We start from the raw sequence: 20,615 nt of genomic DNA, 5'->3' as shown, positions 1-20,615 counted from the left end.
TTGTGTTACAAATTTTCACTCTGAGGATCAAAACATCATAAAACCAGTCAGCCATCTTTTGGCCATAAGAAAGCAAATAAAACACAGGCTTTGTGGTCTCAAAAGCTGCCTTTGGCAGGAAGCTCAGGAAATCTCTCTTCATGTGAAGTCCCAAAACCTATTTGGGGCAGTATCTACTGCCTGTACACACACAAAAATAAAAACAAGGCCAGCTCCTTCCTATGTTGAAACATACTGTGTCCGGCTGGCTAAATCCCCTGAGTTCCCACTGCCCGTGGGTATCTCTGTAATTCAGCCCCTATTTTGGCTCCTGATCAAGGAAGGCCTGAGGCAGCCTCTGTGCTTGCAGAGAAGCTTTTCTGCAGCTGTGTGTGAAGTTTGATGGTCTCCCTTCTTTTATTCTAAAGGAAACCCCCTGCTGTCCCTGCTCTGCTTTCCTGGCTGCTCTCTCTAGAGCCTCCTGAAGTACAATCGGTCTTGAAGCTCATGGAGAACTGTTGGAGCCAAGGAGTATCATCCATGTGCTCAGTGCAGTTCCTGAGCCATTTCTGTCCCAAGGGCAACTAATGACCTTTCACTTCAGTATGAGCAACTGCTAAAAAGGGATCCTACTTCTCTGGGATTCCAGACACAAATATCTCTCTAAAACAGGATCATCTAAAATAAGATTATCTGAGCTAATGCTATTTTGCGCCAATGGAGTATCAAGCTGTATTCAACTGTGTTTTGAAGGTGGTGGTACAGCAGCATCAGGGAGCAGAGATGGTACATGACAGTAGGAAAACCCAGAAGGGTGACACCAAAGACAACAAAGACTGCAGGATGGAGTACTGAAAAGCAGGCAGTGAGGGAGAAGCGGGGAGGGAATCAGATTAGGACAGGTATTCTGTAAGGTCTTCATAGGCCAAGGCTGAAAGGAAGGAAGCAATAAGACAATTTGAAGTTTTTGAGGGAAAGCAATGACATTTCAACTTCTGAAACATTCTTTTCACTAAACTGAGATGCTGGAAAGCAGTTTAACTGCTGGAGTGAATGAAAAAACAATTCTTCTACACCCCTGACAAGTCTGTATCTTCCCACATACTCAGGTAGGTTGATGATTACCATGATGTCTCCATTCTAAATCTGAGCTGGAGCATTCAAACACATCCTATTTGCATCAGAACTACTGTGTGGGTCAGAAGTGTGTTGTTAGATAAGTGATACCTGGAAGACCCAGCAGAAGCACACACTTACATTTTTCTGAGAATGAATAAGCATAAAGGAATTCATCATGAATAAAAGTCAAACATTTAGTTCACTAATTAGCACCAGATCCTTGAATCTCAGAGGCCAAAAGAAACAACCACCACAAGACTTTGAAGATGGAAAGCTGCCTTAGCTCTGGCTAGATGGTTAAAAAGCAAGATTGGGTGGCTTTGTCCGCACAGCCAAGTTTCCCTGCTCTGACCATGAGTGCTACAATTCCCTCTAAGAGCATGCTGATCTGAGCTGAAGTAGAGCTAATTTTCATCACAGCAGCTGGTAGGGGGCTGTGGCTTGGATTTGTGCTGGAAACAGTTCTGGTAACTCAGAGATGTTTCCTTTATCACCGAGCAACACTTACCTAGAGCCAAGGCCTTTTCTGCTCCTCACCCCACCCCACCAGTGAGGAGGCTGGGGGTGCACAAGGAGCTGGGAGGGGACAGAGCTGGGACAGCTGATCCCAGCTGACCCAAGGGATATCCCAGATCATACGGCCTCATGCTCAGCAATAAAGCTGGGGGTGAAGGAGGAAGGGGGCAAGTTTGGAGTGAGGGTGTTTGTCTTCCCAAGTGATGGAGCCCTGCTGCCCTGGGAATGCTGAACACCTGTCTGCCCATGGGAAGTGGGGAATGGATCTCTTGTTTTGTTCTGGTTTCATGTGCAGCTTTTGCTTTACCTATTAAACTGTCTTGATCTCAACTCACAAGTTTTCTCACTTTTACCCTTCCAGTTCTCTCTCCAATCCCACCAGAGGGGGGGGAGTGAGCAGCTGTTGTAGGGCTTAATTGCTGGAGCTAAAACACAACAGTTGCAAAGATACCAACATGCTCTAGCATGGGGACAGGATATGATAGACTATAGAACGTTGTGGCACCTGTACACCTGTACACCTGTATGAATGCAGCAGCAGCACACACCAGTATAACAATGCAGTTAAAGAAACAAATAATGATGTGTGTGGCCCAGGTCTCAGCTTTTTCACATGCATTGTGTTGGAAAGGTTGAGCTGTTGGCACAACCCTGACTATTAACATAGTGATGAACAGCATCTACAAGCAAAATCAAACAGGAAATCAACTGACTGGGGGGTTTTCTTGTTTGTTTATACAGTGACTCCCTCAGTGGGGCCTTGGAGGGCCACCTGCTATCTTGATACAAATAATTATGAATAAAATAACAAGATAGATAAAATGAGTCTGCAGTTAGTATTTGATGTATCCAAAATAACTTTACTCAGCCTTAAGACTCTAACAGATTTAATGCAGAACTATAAGCTTGAATTGCATTAGTGTGGAGCACCTTGTGCTCAATTGTTTTCTTACAGCAGCAGTCCCTAGGAGAAATGGGGGGGGGGAAGTGGAAATCAACATTGGAATTACCTTGCTGGTTTTTTCCTGTTTCCCCATGGATAGGCTTATCTGAGATTTTCCCAAGTCTGTCTGGTAATCAGCTCTAGCTGCCCTACACCAGCTCAGGTAGGTTATCTACAGTTTGAACCTACTACATTTTTGTCCCACATACCATCAAATTTCAGCTTCTAAAGCCAATTCTAGGCCTTTACATCACAGCTATTAAACTTTCTATACCTCTGCACAAGGATGAAATGACAAATTAATCCCTCCTGTCAGCTGTAAGGGTCCAAAGCTAGACACCTTGAGCAGCAGAAGTTTCTGTATAAGAGACAAAGGCCAGCTTCTACACAAGGCAAAATTGTGACATGATGTTTTCATGGCTCAGTTTGGCAAAATAATGTAGACAAAAAACCTGGCAGTCAAATGATGCAGAAGAGTGAGGATCACACTCAGCAGACTGTCCCAAACCAAGAAGCTTCTGCTCCAGTGCGAGTGATGTAGGACAAGCAGCATTAGAGGTCCATTTGACAGCATGTCTGTCAAATACTCAGAACCTTGGTGATAGGGAAAGGGCTGAAACCAAACAAACTGGCATGCCTGCTTGGAATTCCTCTGCCTACAGCCAGCAAACACACTGCACCACTGTGGCTGCTAAAACAAACACCATCCAGAGAGAAGCACGAACAGAATGAGGAGGACTGGGAGATGTGGAGTGACTCACTCGTGTATTAAGCCAGAAGTGAACTTCTTGCACAGAGATGAGTCAAATGGAATGAATCAACAAAGAGAAATAGTTGATTTTTTTTGTTACTAATATAGCACCATTGTACTAACTGTGCCCAACTGCCTGCAGTGCCATGGCTCTGACACCTCCTGACTGCTTTTGTTTACCCTCTCTACCATTCTTGAATAGGAAAACAGGACTTAAGCCTCCACACATTTAATACCAGGCATAGCACTGAATGATCCTTGTGGGCCAAAACCAACATGCTCACAAATGTCCACTCTGTATAATTGCCAAGTACAGGATAATGCTCATAGGTTATGTATTGAAAGATTCCCTTGAGAGACTCACAAGCCGGAGGACTTTCACCTCAGCTCATCCTCTCTAACTTGGCCCCAGCTGGGAGAGCTCTCCACTTTCCACAAAAGCTGTTTCTTGAAACCTAATATTGTCACTCCTATGTGGATCCAAGGATTGTCTCTGCACAGGTGAACTTGCTTTGCTGGGCAGAAACTACCTATCATGCTCAGATATTTTCACCTCAAAAAACCCAACACTGAAAAGCTGTTAATGAGTCATTCTTGCCCTTGTTGGGAAACATTGTGTCAAAGTGATGTACAATAGAGACATGTAAACAGACATATTTAAGAACACCAAAGTGTTCATGGAAAGCATTTCACCACAATTCATCAGCCACACAGACAGATCCCCAGCTCACCACAGGACCACTAGTTCTGCCACAACTCCCAGGAAGCACCAACTCCAAAGCTGCACAGCCTTCTGACTGTGCCAGTGGCACTGAGCCCAGATATGCAGGGGGATACACAGGCAGGGATGGCCAGGGAACTCAGTGTCTTGCTTTAAACAGCCTTTGAGCCTTGGAGAGATGCTGCATATCTAAAACCACGCCAAAGAGCACAGCATCATGTACTGCAGGCAGTCAGTACACGCAGCTACTGAGACCCCGTGGTGACTACATGGCTCCAAAAAGGGAGAGAGGCCACAGGAGGCGAATGAGCTGCTGACAGAGAAAAGCCAACAGTTTTAAGCTGTCAAGTTGCTACTTCAGTAGCAGTTGGTGGAGCTTTAAACCACTTCCAATTCACTTGCTACTGTCCGAGCTAAAACAGCAGCTGCTTGCTGTGGATGGGGAGCAAAAGGCTCAAAGGACTCCACACACATATGAAAGCTGTAATAAAAGTGTAATTAGCCCCAAGGACAAGGGGATTTCTGGCACTCCTTCCACTGTCCTCTATGAGCTTCTCCAATAAGAGGGCTTGGGGTGAAGGTGCAGGAGGCAGTGAAGAGACAGCTTGGTTATCTGTCAGGTGGACAGCACTGTACCAACTATGAAATAAACCCAGCAAACATCAAAATCTCTTCCTGACACACATCTGAACAGGCAACATAAACTACAGCAGCAGCACCTAACCTAGAAAACACATTTTACTCAATTTCATAACATTGTTCTACATTTGCAATTACTTTCATCTCAAGCAATTTAAAAATATATTGAAAATTCTACTGATGTATTCCTTGATAGAATTGCTTTACCCAAATGCTAAATTTCTTTGCAGGACAAAAATGCACATCAGCATTTTTTGACAATTTTGGACTATGGAAAAAGAACACAATTCCCTACTGGGAGTGCAGAGCTTAGCATAGCAGAAGGCATTCAAATTGAAATGTCCGTAATTCTAGGATTGTTTCTGGAAGGCACCGTGAAATCCTGAGTGACCACATTAAATGCAGACCAGTTATATACATTTTCTTATAGTCTGCTATACAAACCAGTTCTGAGCTGGCACATAAAACCTTCAGCCAACTATTTTATATAGCTTCTAACACACTATTTTTGTCTTTGGAAATTGGCAGTTTGTGTTGACCATCAGTGAACCTTACTATTCAAGCAACCACATTTTCAGCTTATAACAACATACTTGGCTAGTACCAAAAACTGAGGAACATATGAAAAGATTCCTCCACAGGTTTTAGAAAACTTCATCCTATCTGTCCAGATCTAGTTTTTTTTTCTGACACCACACTTGGACTGAGAAAAAACAAAACTTTGCAACAAGGGTGATGAGCTATAAACTTACCAGAAGAAAAGTTTGAGGTTATTCAGCTGGCTAAAGAGAAATATGAAAGCAATCTACAAGTTTTACTTCAGTGACATAGTAACCAAGATTGGAGCTGTGATGCAGAATTATCTGGATTAGGCTTTGGCCTTTTTCTTTATGTCGTAAAAGAACACTAAAAAAACACAGGTACAAGACTGTGCACAAAGATCAGATTCAGCCACACATTATTGCACCAGGGCAGAGCCTTTGCTTTCTCTTGCAAAACGTGGGGAAGGTAAATGTGACAGCAGCACAGGAAAGCACTACCCAAAGCTGCTTTTAAAACAGCCCAGGTGCTTTAGCTGGACTCAGCAGCTCAAGGCCCTGGAGGGAACCCTCTCCCAGTGTCCATGGCAGGTTTCATGACCTGCACTGAGCTCTGTGCCACTTTGGCCAAGCTCCTGCTGGTGCCCAAGCCAACTGCTTAACACATAAAAGCAACTTCATTCCAAAAGAGCTTTCATTCAGAAAGCAAACTAACTCCTACAGGTCAAATGACCACGTGAGAACTTGGGGAAGCCATTCCAATGATGCATTTGTCCAGAAAGACAAACACTTCACATCAAACTCCAAACAAATTTCATCCAAAATTAATATTGGGCTAAAAACATCACTATTACTGCAACGGGTGCCTTGCACTTATTTTAACTGCTAATAACCACAGCCAAAGCAGCATGTAAAATTTGTAAAGACTGCAAAGTATTAATAGTTGCACTAATTCACTTGGGAACACATCATAGGGCTGAAATAGCAGGCTAAAGAATATGATCTGTATATTATCAAGTGTAGAGACCTAACTGGAAAATATCAAGAAAGAAAAATCTGTTGAAGAAAAAAAGCTCTGTTTCTCATAAATCAGGTGGAGATCTACCAGGAAAGAAGAGATGGTATACCACATGTGAAAAGCTTCATCTGCCAGCCTTTATAGCCTCTCAGACTTTCAATTTTGTTTTAAATACATTAGATGCTGGAGAATTTGGGGGGGAAAAAAGCCTCTCAGCATAAATCCAACTATGTAAACAGGAGGGTTTTTGTCAATTCAAGTGCCAATCTACTTATCTTCATCAGGACTCACTCTTAGACCTTTTGCTAGTTATGATGGCATACTCTTCCTTTATTTAAAGCAAACTTACATTCCAAATATTAATTCCCTGTTACAAATTTCAGAGGAGGAAAAGAGTCAATATGGCATGGAAATGCTAACTGAAATCCAATAGAGTTGTGTGCCTTTGAAAATGCACATTTCCACCAGAGTAACATGAGACAAACTGTTAGTGTGAGGGATACAACCTTTAGGAGAGGGAAAAGGAAAAAGAATCCATCACCACTTTTGAACTATGTTTTCCCCTCTGCTAACTAGGACTTACACATTCAACTATCAGCATTTACATCCTAAGCCTCAAGACACAGCTTCACTTGCCTTCCACTGTGCATGTTCCCTGTCTGTAATCCCACACTGGGTGCAAGAATAGAGCCCTCTGCAGTCTGCTGGCGCAAAACATGATCAAACCACTGCTCGGGTTTGGCAGCAGGAAATTTTGTTCCATTCCTTAGCAGGGAGAATGTCAAAGCAGAAACAGAATGCATCTTCATGGTGGTTTAAAGCACAAACACTAATGTGCATTATCTCATTCGCTTCTCTCTTTATAGTCTACTCCAACAGAATATGTCAGTGAAGCAATAAAAAAATATTCCTTTTAAATACAATTGAATCTCTCAACAGGGAGCAATTACAGAAACAAACCTCAGATTGCTTATAGAAAAACTGAGCACATCAAGTTCTTAAAGAGCATTTACTGCCAGACTTCTAGCTGAATGCTTTTATAAAAGCCAATGTACATTTCTGTATTTCTCATTTTTATGTGTTAACATACAAACAATACAGCTAATCACTAAGGAAGAGGACATTTTTCCTCTTGCTATAATTAAACAGGAAAAGATTCTTAATTCCTTTTTCAGTATTTCATGCCTACACCTCTGAAGGAAAAAAACATGACCAATTCTCACCACACTAATATTTTACCCAGGACTAATTTTTTGCACTTCTGCACTCAGAATGGTGCTTCAGTCCCAAGGCATAAGCACTTTGCTCAGTGCTGCAGCTGCAATACAACAAAGACAGGTTTTCAAACTACTCAGTAGACTCAGCTCACTTTGGAAAGGTGGAGGGGAGGGCTCAGCATGGCACTTACTTTTTACTTTTCAGGCACCCGTAGAATCCAGCCATGGTGTTTCCCGGGAGGCGTGTGTGCATTTAATTCATCCCTGTGTGTGGATGCCAGCAGAAGGTTCTGCAGCCTTGTGTCGTGCTCAGCACTTGCCCACACGCGCGCACCAGGCAGCCAGCATGCCGATGCAATTACTGGCCAGATAAAGTTCCTGATCTGAGGCCCTCAGACTCTGCTGAACTGGGTCCAAGGAGGGCTGTGCCTGCTCCATAAATGGTTATGAATTGTTAACTCCCCCTTTTCCTGTCTCCTTCCAGCTCTTGGTACGCGCAGCATCCTAAGTGTAAAATACCATATGGCATTTGATTCTGCCTCGCTGTGGGACTAATGAGAGGCTTGGTTGTAATTAGGATGTGAAGAAGCCCTGAGGAGATTAATTGTTATTGTTATTTTTTTTGACAGAGAAAAGCTACAGAAAATACTTGCAACATCTTAGAAATAACCAGTAAAAACCGTAATTATTCTCCAGCACGTAAAGAGTGCCCAGCACCTCCCAAAACAGGCATTATCCCAATTCACTGTAAATCATAATCTATTCTAACAACATATTAACAGAGGGAAAAAAAACCCAACTTCATCCCTGCAATATTGCAAGGTCAGGCTAAAAGCTCTAGAGTTTAAATTAGCCAGTAGACCCATATGAAAAAATTAGTGCCTGGTGATGACCTCTGACAATACACTAATGGTTGTTACTCACTATCACAACTAAGGACACCCTCACTGGGTGTGGAAGGAGGAAAATGCTGGGGAACATAAACCTCAAGCAGCTTCATTCACAAGGATGACCCAAGTCCTGGGGACAACATAGCTGTTGTTTCTGACATTATATTGCATTAAATTCATGTGGAAATGAATTTTCATCACGGCTGTTAATGGCCTCTGTTGAGGTAAAAGCAGAGATACGAGGCAAGACATTGTTTGTGCCGCTTGCACACAACAAGGGAGCAGCAGCAGCCAGTAACACATGTCAGCCTGTTCCTGGAGTCGCGTGCCTTGCTAAGAATGTCAGCTCCTGATTTAAAAAATGCACATATATTTGAAAGTAGGAAGTTCATAACTCTCATAATAGCAAAGGAAATATTTACAGTCATTCCTAGAAGATCAGAAGAAAACCACATTTATTTGTGTTTCTCAGCTAGTACACTGCATTTGAATACTTGGCTCTGGCAAGCCAGTAAGAGGCAGTATTATTATTTCTATATGAGCTCCTCTTAAAGGCACTGAGAAGCAAGGCCAGATCTAAGGTGGAGCAGTTCTTCTGGAATACTAGGAAAAAAAGTATTTTGTTTTAATACCTTTCCGATAACAGAAACATGAAGTTTGAGAAATGGGCCTCAAGTGAGGAGTCACATAAGTGACTCAGCTACACCAGTTTTCCACCAGTGCAGAACTTTGAAATCTGTGAACAGACAACTCCATTTCTCTATTTTCTATTAAGGCCCCTTCACAAAGGAAAGCCATGACACAAATAATAGATGACAGCAAGTGCAAGAACCATCACAAAGAGGAAACAAATCATATTCTAGTCTAGTTTCCCACTTAGCAGGCAAGCAAAAGCCTCTCCAAGCAGCCAGCTTCAATGCCATCCACACAAGAACTACAAATCAAACCTGACCTCGAGCAGATACACTTTCTATCTCTTGGGAAAAGACAAAGAAGCAAAAATACAGTAACACTACTTGAAGTTTTACCCAAGGAAGTTTCACCATTGTCCTGAATTACTGCATTTGTCACAATGACTTCATACTGAACTCCTAATCCCAGCAGAAAAAGACTCACTAGAGAGCATTAATCTCCACCCATCAGAGAAAGCCCACAGGAAAAAAAAATGCAAAATCAAGGTTTCAGTTATTGGGTAACAACCACCAGGAAGGAATTCCTGGAGATTACTGGAGAAACCTTCTGACTGGCCTAATGTTCAAAACCTTGGATGTAGGATTGCATCTGAAATTTGCCTGGCATTTAGTTCAGAAAATGCTGCCAACAGAAACATTTGTAGTACAGTAAGAAATGAAGGAGACCTCATGAAAAATTCACATTTGTATTTAAAAGCTGGAAAGATCAAATGGCCTTCCAGTGGGAAGGCACAGTCCCTAAAGCCAGTAGAAGGGTGCAATCTTGGTGGCTTTGGAAGAATTTCATCACTTCACCTGGTGCAGAATACAGCCCACAAGCTTCAAAAGATTGGAGTTTTTGCTACCATGAAGCGGATTCCCTGTCTCCAAACCTCCTCAGATGGTTTGCCTTCCTTTCATTATTCTTGTTTTCTTTCATGCATTTTTGTCTTGAAGTGACTTACCTGAACATGTAAATCTTCATGTGTTGGGTTCCATTTAGGTCAGACATAGTCCCATTCCCAGCAACTGGCAGTTTAGCAAGACACATTGCACCATCTCAAAACCCCCTTACTTTCCAAGAAGCAAAAACTAGTAAACAGTCATTAAAAATAATTACCCTACCTCAGGATTTAATCCTTTTTGATTCTCTATCTTCATATCACTCTCCAAGCCACTTCATGTTAGATTTATTATTCACTGCTCTGCTTCTTTATCACTAGCACAGCTCCAAATGGCTACACACTGAGCTTTTTGGGTACAGGTCTGAAATCTTAGATGTTGATAAATATCATGGCTCCTCATCCACAGGTAAATCAGTGCAAGTAAGCAGTTATGTGCTGCACCCTGGGTTTGAGAGCCAAACGTTGCTACACTTACATTAGCTCTTCATTTAAGTGCTGAAGTGAACAGGTTGCTCTACTGCCAATTAATTAAAGCTGGTTTTAACTTGGAAAGTTAGTGAACACCAAATAACCACAAATACAGACTTCGGCAAAGTAAAGATGGTTCTTTAAAGATAGGGAAGACAGCAAGTTTAAACACCTGGAAGTTGAATCAGATCTGGATTTCCTCTAAAGTTTGTGGCTTGGCTTGATTAAAATAGCCCAGTCCAGGTCTACTTTCACTTGAAAATTATGGCCTTCCCCATTTTAACTCACTGTCAAACTCACTGTCACCGCTTTCCCTCAACAGCCCAACATTGCACCACCCCCTGTGATCACTGCACATCCAAATCCACCTTGCTTCCCCTTCTGGGAGAACAAGAAGTCCTGGTGGGAAGCTGCCTTCCCGCAGTGGTACCAGCAGCAATGAATGGGCAGCAGCAGAGATCCAAGTGCCTGGTAGACTTCCCAATGGGTTTCTCAATTTCTCCAAAGGAGGGAGGCAAGTCTGAGCAAGGCCCAGGAACCCAATCACTGAAAAATGCTTGCACCAAAATACAGCTCCTAAAATCAGCAAGCTATTCATTTCTCAGGCACTGTGACCTGTGCCACGGCAAAAAAAAAGGCCTCTTCAACATAAGTAACCAACAGCAACTACTAATCCAATGGAGGAAATCCAAATATATACATACTACAAATACATAGGGTACACACCAGCAGCCTGACAGCAGAGGTGTCAGGAACTATACACACAACCAGCAATTCTAAACATGTTCCATGTCTGACAGAGCTACTGCTTTTCTTGTAGCCCCTTGCAACTGGGTCTCTAAGGGCTGACCACATCCTTGCCTCCTCGGCTCCCAGATTGCAAACACTTCCAGCTTCACAAATTGCCCACCCAAAGCTGGCTTGCTCTGTCCATCAGGACACAGACACAGTGCACAGCAGCAGGGATGGACCAGATGTCACACAGTTAGGAAATCCCATGATTCACAAACTGTGTTTAAACCTGGACGTTTGGTTTACGTTTTTTTTATTTTTTTCCAGAAAGGGACAAAAGTTTCATGTGAATTTTTCACTAAACAAATTTAGAGGTAGGAGTAAAAATCCCACAGCAAACTAATAGACCACAGCATTTCAGATTTCCTTTAGATTTCTATGTCTCTGAACTGAATTCAACAAGGCAGACTTTAGTCTCTAGTTTTTAGCCTTCAAGCTCTACCAAAATCTAGTCTACTTTCTTCTTTCCTAGTCACTGTAACATTTTGACTGCATTCCTCTGGTAAGTTTTGCTGTTTTGAAAACAGTGCCTATCAGCTGAGAATTCACTGAAGGAGGTTTGCAGCTCCCCTGTCACCATTGTGACAGGGTGAGCCGTCATATACTGATCTATGGGCACTTGGATTTTATGCCATGAAGATTCCATGCATTTTTTACATGCATGTTGCATCTGTACCCCTGGCAACTGTGTGCCAGCATAAACGTGATTCTCAGAAAATACTTCCCTGAAAGATAAATGGATTCAGTTTTCTTACAAGTGAGATTCCCAAGCTGGCAAATCAGCCTGGCTTAGAAATTTTCTGTGAAAGCCCTTCAATTCTAAAGAAACAACTAAACGTGCACCGCTGTTAAAAGCTGCAGTATCAGAGCTTTAAACAAACAGGGTTAGAATCAAACACAGCACTCTGCAGACAACAAAGAAGTGGAGATAAGAGGATTTCTGCCTTGCAGAGTTTATACATCCATCTGTGATTAATATCAGAAGGAAAATGAGGGTCAAAGCCTATGTCTGAAACTGAAAGTAGAGAGTATAGTCAGACACCTCCAACTATGCACTATTAATGGCTTTTTTTTCATGCATATAAGCCAGAAGAATTTGCTGTGATACTTTATCTGGAGTCTAATTACTGTATGTTGCTCTAATTAAGTCTATTTTCACACTTTGTGTACAATGTGTGGGATTTGGGGGATTTTTGTTGTTGTTATTCCCCGTTAGAGGACTTCCTGCAATCTCCTTCAATAACAAGAATATTTCAAAGAAGGCAGAAATACATGTAATCTCTTTGATTCCAGTGTTTGGTAACTCTGAGACTGAATTGTTTCTTGCAGTTTACCACAAACACACTGTCTTCACCTCTGAGGAAGGAGTGAAGATAAACTTCAGTATGGGATATCCAGTGCATTACTGAATTCTAAAATACAGCCAAAAATACTGGTATTCTAAATCTATCCTTTGTGTCCCCACAGCCAAATGTGAACTCTTCCTGGATTATCTGGAGATGAAGGTCAGACCATGTGTCATTCAAAAGGTAATTTCCTCTAGATTTGCAACAGGATCACAGATGTAACCTCAGACTTCAGTGAGAGAAAATACCAATTGACAAACAGGTAACACATATCCAGAGGTAGATTGTTTGTTTGACATTTTGCAAATGTACAAGGATTTATTTGCATATAAATATATAATTTACTAATAGAGAAGTGACAGCATCCCTGTATACACAGACAATATAGCCAGGATGTGCTGCCTCTCACGTTTCTGCTTTTTTCATCCAAGATCATAAATCTAAAGTCTAAGATTTTAAAGAATCTGGATGAAAAGCAGATTATTTTTGACACAGTGGAAGAGCTGGTATTTCCTGTGAAAATACTAGCATGGTCAATATTTTATATACTAGGAAACTGTGGTTCTTTTGTCTAAGGGGGAGTAGTGCAGAAGTTAAACAAAGGAGCTCTATTTCTGCAGATTCTGACTTAAGAAAACACCATGTTAAAAAATATTAAGTTCCAACAACACCACTTTTCCTTCTCGGTGTCCAGGCAGGCACCAATATACAAGACCATCTGGAAAGAAATGTGAGAACACAGTGTGTAGCTACAGGCACATGGACCAGTGCCTAGTCTAGATGTCGAACATCAGAGGTAACAGTTACTGAGTCTAAACAAATATCCTGAGATGATGTGAATAATGAATTGAGTTTTCTACGCCCCATTCTTCCCAAACTCCCCTCTAGGGATAGATCCAGTTAATGTCCTTCCAACACTCTCGCCAAGCTCCCTTGGAGACAGATCAGATCAACATTGCCACTAATGCCTGTGCTGTGAACAGCAATCAAGTTTAATGACTTCCCATGTATATTAGTTTTGCACTAATGTAGACCCACCTCTTCAACAGAATTACTTCTGATTCGTTTGTGCAGGTACAAGCAAGGGGAGAATCAGGGACTCCCACATCTGGAATAATATTCCTAAAGCCATCAACATCCTGAATTTCAACTGCAACTGAAATAAAAACTCAAAAGCGAAGGTCATCTCTGATACCATCTCAGTGGCTGTTGGCTGAGGCAATAATATGGGAAATCACGGAAGCACAGCTCTGGGGAAAAGGCTGTCTGGCTCCAGAGCCTGCGAACACAAGGCTAAAGATAAGGTGACCATTAACCTTCAGAGAAGGGCAGTGGAGTCCCAGAATGTCCTGCCTGCAGGCTTTATTGCTCCAAGGGGAAGCAAACAGAAAAATAAAAGTCAAAATGGCACACTCTTGACATTTAACTCAAATTAGTAGGCAATGGTAACATTGTGTTTTCTTTGTTATCTTTTCTCTGTATAAAAGCATGAATACTGTACCTGGTTCATTCCACAAGCTGCAAAATAACTGAAAATATTAAGAAATAATAAATTTATTCCTACCACTTGATATCTGTGAGATAGCAGACCTGTGTCCCTCAGCACAGAATGTATTAATTACTCCATACTGCAGATACGGTGGGGAGAACTGAGGACAAGTAATTCAGTGACTGATCCAGAATCCATAAACTGCAACTGAACTCAAAAATTCCTGGTGCCTGGAACTGTGTTTTAGAGTCTTTCCCCATCCTCCGTTGCTCAATAAGGACAGCCAGAAAGACCCTACAAGAATAGTCACCCTATAAATACCCAAGATAACTGTAAGTTCACTAGCCAGCCTTCAGCTGTGGGGACTCTTACAGGAGCACTGGCATCAAAATGCTAAGTTAAATTAGAAATCAGCGAGTGCACTGCATAATTTGACCTCTCATGTTCAGAGTTTTAAAATCATCACATAATAAAAAATACCTCATACTGAGCCAGTTTCTCCAGAACAGACCCATAGCACAGCAGAGTCCTTACACAGCAGCCTAACATGTTACTCAGATTCAAGTTCTGGCAATCTTTAAGTATCCCAGTGTGCTCTCAATTGTCTCTTAAATATGCTGGAGCTGTTCCCACTATAATGGGAAGGGAAAATATCTAATAAATATCCAGAGGCAGGAAATAAGCTAATTGCAGAAGAATTTTACCTAAAACTATTGAATAAACCACAGTTCTGTGTCACTAAGTCACATAATCACATGCTTAAACTGGATCTCCACTTGGTCCTTCCCAACCACAGAGCTTGGCACACACTTTAAGCTGATCACTGAGCCAATGGGTCTGTCACCCCAGGATCAGTGGTATCCAAAAAAGCTGCAGTTAAGAGCCATGACAAACTTAAGTCCATTGTTTTAGTATCTTTCTGCCTTACCACGGAGTTTAGGGGATACCAACAGCTTTCCTAGGATAAATGCCACTCTCAGCCTCACCGCTCCTTTAAAGAGAACATAATTGATATCCACTGGTATTGGCATCAAGCCTTGAATCCTTGCTACTAAGTGGATCCTTCCATCCAGGTGGTTTTCAAATACTGAAATGCCAGCAACACTGTGGGTCCAAACAGAAAGAGGAGCAGTTGTCACCACGGACCTGCAAAGTCACCTACCCGTTCTACAGGTTTTATCAGCACCTCCCCACAAAGACAAACTCAGATCCTCTCATGAAACATTTATCATAAGAACCTTAACATTTTAATATATTTTCTTATACAATAACATATCGCTTTTAATTATTGCAGAGCCCACAGCTTTAGGAGTTCAACTCATTAAATCCACTCTTCCGTCAGCACAGTAGCAACATAGTGATGGTGTGTGAAAGACAGATTCAAAAAAAGAAAATAAGCAATAAAAAAATAAATGCTCAAAGAAGCACATGCTGGTAGTTAACAAGAGGTGTATAAACAATCTCATGTTCTTCTGTTCACTGTACTGCTCTTGAACCTTTAAGAGTACACAAACCTTGCATTGTGGCTTTGAAATTTACTTTGATGTGCTGCATGCTATGTCTCTTTCAAAGGACAAAAATCTTTAAAAAATTAAAGCTTTATGCATCTGTAAATAAGGTCTTTCTTAACACATCTACAAACAAAGAGCAAAGGATTTTGGAAAAAACTGTCATTACTATTGTACAGAAGGCAATTCCTAGATGGTATCGCCAGCTGAGTTTAGTCTCCTAATGCATAGGAGGTTTTCTATGCACCATTCTCTATAAAATTGTGTTGACATCTCCCCCTTTTTAATTCAGATATAAAGCCAATTATATAAATCCACAAGTTCCCTATGAGGTGTTATATCACTTGAAGGTAAACTCAAATACAACATATAGATTGAAAAAGCAAGAAAATCAAGCAGGCACCATTAATAAACACTCCCGGCTTCTAGCATGTTTCTGGGTACTTATATTAAGGGTTTATAGTTTAAATTTGTAGATCAACTCCTGGATCATTTCTCAAATATCAAGTATACCACACTGTCTCCCTCTCCTGCTTTCTTTCACTCGTCCTTTCACTTCCTCTTACTGAGATAATTAAATGTATCATATAAAAAAAAAGGGTAAATTCAGAAGAGCTCAGAAATCCTGACACTGCTTTGAAAAACAGGATCAGAGGATGCATCTTCTCTAAACCTTCCCTCTCTTGTCATTACCAGTGCTTAGAAATACACGAATAGCTTCTTGAACAATGGGATAAAATCTATCCTGACACTGTGAGGAAGAGCCTTAGACCCCTTTTATCTGCCTGCAGTAATGTGCCACAGGACTGGGAAAAGATGCTGGTTTGCCAGATACCAGGATCCAGGGAGAGACAAATGTCCCCACATCACATCACAAGGGCTGCAGTTCCAACTCTGCTAAGTTAGGAATCTTATTTTTTAAAAAAAAAGGCGCAAAAAAGAATCTTGGCACTCAAAATAGCAAAGACCCAGCCAAATACATGAGCATTAACCCTTTTTGTGCTGGCAGGTATCCTTCCTTTGTAACCCAGTGGGATACAAAACAGTCTCATAAAGTATTAACTGGGAGAAAGGAAAGGACACACTTGACCACAAGCTACTATAACATTTTCTGGCAAATGGTAGCAATAATATTTAACAGACTCCTATGAATAATGGCAGCCTCTTTTACTGGCAAATGTCATTTAAATTTAAGAAATGCATGTTCAGCAGAAAGAAGAGAGGGTGGAACAGCAGATGAAAAGCCAAAGAATGGCAGTGAAAGCAGGATGGGCTGTGTGACTCCTTGACATGCCATTTTGCTGAGGTCAGCCCTAAAGACAGCATCAAAGTTGTAAGGAAAATAAGTATGTGCACTAACTTCCATTTTTCCCCACAGGCTTTCAAGCAGAAATTTCAACAGAAGCTGTGAAATAAGATCCTCATTGCTTCCTACAGTTTTAAGGGCTTAGAATAATGCAGCCACCCAAAATTCAGCATTCCTGAGTCAGCAAAATTACGTGATGCCTTAAACAAGCAGGTGTACTGGAAATATTTGGTGGTCTCTTCATTTTCAGTTTCTGAATCATTAAAGATCCTGCTTTCAAGCTTTGTGGCTGGGCATGTATTTTGACAGTTTTGCCTGATTTTGTTTGCTCAGAAGAATGTTCAGTCTTGCACGATCACCTGGCTGTGTGAGCTATGACCTGATGAGATCTCATGGCATTTGGGGGGAACTGCAACAGTCAGCAGGAGTGAGGGAAGAATAGTAGTTACAACAATCCTTGTTAATACCATCAGCTGCAAATCTCAGTGCTGCTCGCCAAAGTGGTGGTTTCAAGTTCTAACCTGTAGCACTCCTTGCATTGCACAAACAAGCTGTCAACTGAAGATATGGAGATAAACCTCTCCACATGGAGAGATATCTAGGTAGCTTTATGCTTAAACTACACAATAGATTGACCTTAGACAGAAGAACTGGCATAGAAACACATCTGAGGGAGTAAAGAGGCGACAGAACTGCATTTCCACTAAATCCGGTGTTAAGTACCAAAATCTTATGCAGTGTGTTTGAATTCATTTAGAAGAAAATGATGAAATACAAATGGTATCTTTGCTTGTGGCACTGGCACTCCTTTTGAAAGCTATTTTAAACTTTAAGAGGATGTATATGTATCTGTGCAAACATGACTCAACATGATGCTGGTGGCATTCCAGTGAAGCCAAGCCACCGATCCTTGAGTTTGGGCCATATCCACAGCTCATTAAAATCAATGAGAGTCTTTCCACTGAACTCAACTCTTCCCATCATAGTGTCAGCCTGCAGTCTGATGTACCACAGAGACTACAGTCACACTGCTTTGTCCCCTGTTTGACTTACAGCACAGCTTGATGTTTATGTTACATAACTAAAGATATTGAGACCAACCACACCACGCACACTGTCCACAGTACAAACATAAGGATTACTGAAAATCCTCAGGGGGAAAAAAAAAATCAGCTCCCCAGTTTGCTAAACCATGTGTACTTCCTTTTCCTTTACATAGAGAGAGATTTCATATAAATAAATAAATACATATGAATGAATGTCTAACACACGTCAACAGTATCAGATACAGTAAGCATTCTGGTCAAAGTCATAGTGGATTTTAGCAGAGATTAAGCAGGAACAACTAAAGATGTATTTGTTTGTATTAAATGTTTCAGACTCCCCCACACACAAAATACTGTTCCTGAGTGCCCAGGAACAGCCCCCAGCTGCTCAAAATTGAGCAACATCTTAGCCCTTCTCTTAAGGCTTATGCATGATCGCAGTATTTGCACTGGCAGCGAGTGCTTTCTTGTGAAATATTCCATTGATCTCTAAATAAATTAATGGGTCTGTATTAAGCAGGTCTTTGGACCAAGCACAATTTCTTGTTTCTTCTCTGACTGCCATACATCATCTTCTGCTATAAGAAAACATAGGTGTGCATTTGTCTGTAGCAAATTCTCTGACTGGTAAGTTAAGAAACAAGTAGACACAAATACTAACTTTGAAACAGAAACAAATGTCAGTAAATCTTCTAAAGTGGTAAAATTTAACTTTTGCTGGATAAGTCTGCACTCGCTGGATCCCAGAAATACTAAAAAGAAGCTAAAAGGGTATTTAGTTCCCAAATGTCTGAATATAGCAAAAAAAAACCCTGTGCTGTGGGTTCCAAAGGACAAAGAATTTTGAGTCATCAAATCTGCCCTAGGCATTTCTCCATCACTGTGGTCACAGGAATCTGTGACATTTCATTTTCAGAAAACTTCCATCAAATCTTTGACAGAAAACATAAACAAACAGCTTAAGTGGAAAAGTCTTCTAACTCACAATGATCTAAAACAAAAGGAGAAGCTTACTTTTGGTTCATGTAACATCCAAGTAACTCGGCTTCGCATATTAGAAAAAGCATTTTTATACATACCTAAATGCATTCATCTACATATAAGCTAAACTTGAGTCAATCATAAAGACCAAGGTAAGAAAAAGTGCTTTGCACTTTCTTATATTATAATGAGTAAGAACCAACTCAACTTTTAGTTTTGCAGATATGGATCAAAATTCTCTGTAGTACTGGACAGTTCTGGAATCCTTGCAAACCTCACACCCTACCTGTGCAACAGGGCTGCATTTTCTTATGGTGTGTAGGAGCTCAGCTGGAGAATTGCAGCTGTGTTCATCTTGTGATAAGTCATCTGCCGACACTGATGAACACATGAGCAATTTCACTAAGTCAGTGTAACATTCCAGGTGCAGTATTCTTCAGGAATTGGCCTGAAGCACTAGCAATGTGGTCTGTGTATTATATAGCTAGAAGTCCAAACTATAAACAACCAAACAGTGCAAAAAGTAATTCCATGCTCATGAAATCACTGGATTAATTTTTCACTGTATTTGTTTTGTAACAGCAAGACAAATATATTTGTATTTCCTATCTTACAGTGTACCTGCAAAAGTATTGGAGTCCTAATTATCATCTATTATATAGTGTGAGGGAAACAGAAAACTCACAATGGTGAAGCTGTTAATAAAAGATAATGCCACCAAACTTGCTTTTCTGTTTTAAAGGTTCCTAATAGTATACTTCAGATTACTTGGGGAAAGGGACATTTTAAATGAGAAACTCCTCAATTTTCAAGAGAGGATTTGGACTACACTATGGAAAAGACTGGAGGTGGTTTGCTGAGGTTCTTGGATATTTTGTGCTCATACCCTGCCTGCAGATTGTTACCTGGATGAAAGCACTTGCCTTTACATGAGCCACACTGACTTGTACAAGGATAGTTATCACAGGAAATTCATCAAAGTCATTAAGGCGTTACTCCTGCATACAGCTGTTTGCAAGATCAAGCTATGGAGTGTCTCAGCAAAATAAACAGGACAGAAATTACACAATGGGTGTCTTTTCATCTACTACAGCTCATGTATCTGACCCTTTACTACTTCTCTCACGTCACTCCTTCATACTAGCTCTGAGGTCACATGGATTCTCCCAGTGCCCATACCAGTGTTAAGACTTCACTCCTGGGAGACAGCCGCCAATTCCAGCAATTCCACTAACGCTGCAAGAGACAAAATAAACTCCAGATCATATTAACAACCGTAACTACTCCAGCTAACCAACTTAGGGTTAAAAACCTGTTTTGGAGCATAAAATGCGGAGATCCGACACTGGAAGCCTGCGAGTCTGCAGTTCGGGACGAGGATGCCCGGGGAGCGTTCGCAGCCGTAGGGAGCCGGTAGCCGGTGAATACAGCATCGGAACAAAGAATGCTTCGCAGAAAGCTCACGCCGCTCGCCTCCGCCACGGAACACCCGCCAGCGTTATCCCAAAGCTGCCGAGCGCCCAGGGCTCCGCGTGTGCAACGCCCGACACAACCGAGGAGCTCCCCCGGCACCCAGCGGCCGGGAGGGCGGGAGCGGCGGCAGGAGCCCTTCCCGTGCCGGGGGCCGGGGCCGGGCCCGTGCCCCTCCCGGTGACCGCCCGCCTGCCCGTCCTCCCTGTCCCGGTCCCCGTCGCCACTCACCGCCCGCGCTCCCCGCACGGCTCAGCGCCCCCGCCCCGGGCGGCCCCGCCCCGCGGGCACCGGGCACCGG

General features: G+C 41.8%; 1 protein-coding gene across 4 annotated transcripts in view; it reads right to left on the bottom strand.

The window, feature by feature from the left end:
• KIAA1210 (KIAA1210 ortholog) overlaps positions 1-20,352 on the bottom strand; it is a 54,486-nt gene extending 34,134 nt beyond the window's left edge. For 3 of the 4 annotated variants that reach the window (XM_017817938.1, XM_017818013.1, XM_017817968.1), the window contains exon 1: positions 7,634-7,801. In XM_017817938.1, the coding sequence (XP_017673427.1) occupies positions 7,634-7,695 (62 nt within the window). In that variant the 5' untranslated portion in view covers positions 7,696-7,801. Of the gene's footprint in view, positions 1-7,633; positions 7,802-20,156 lie in introns of those variants that run through there. The other variant, XM_017817957.1, reaches the window with a different exon arrangement.
• Positions 20,353-20,615: the final 263 nt, after the last annotated feature.

The sequence above is a fragment of the Lepidothrix coronata genome, unplaced genomic scaffold, assembly GCF_001604755.1.
Source record: "Lepidothrix coronata isolate B3197 unplaced genomic scaffold, Lepidothrix_coronata-1.0 Scaffold2, whole genome shotgun sequence".
Taxonomy (NCBI): Eukaryota; Metazoa; Chordata; class Aves; order Passeriformes; family Pipridae; genus Lepidothrix; species Lepidothrix coronata.
The sequence above is the reverse complement of the archived record's forward strand: the minus strand, read 5'-3'. Positions and strand labels throughout refer to the sequence as shown.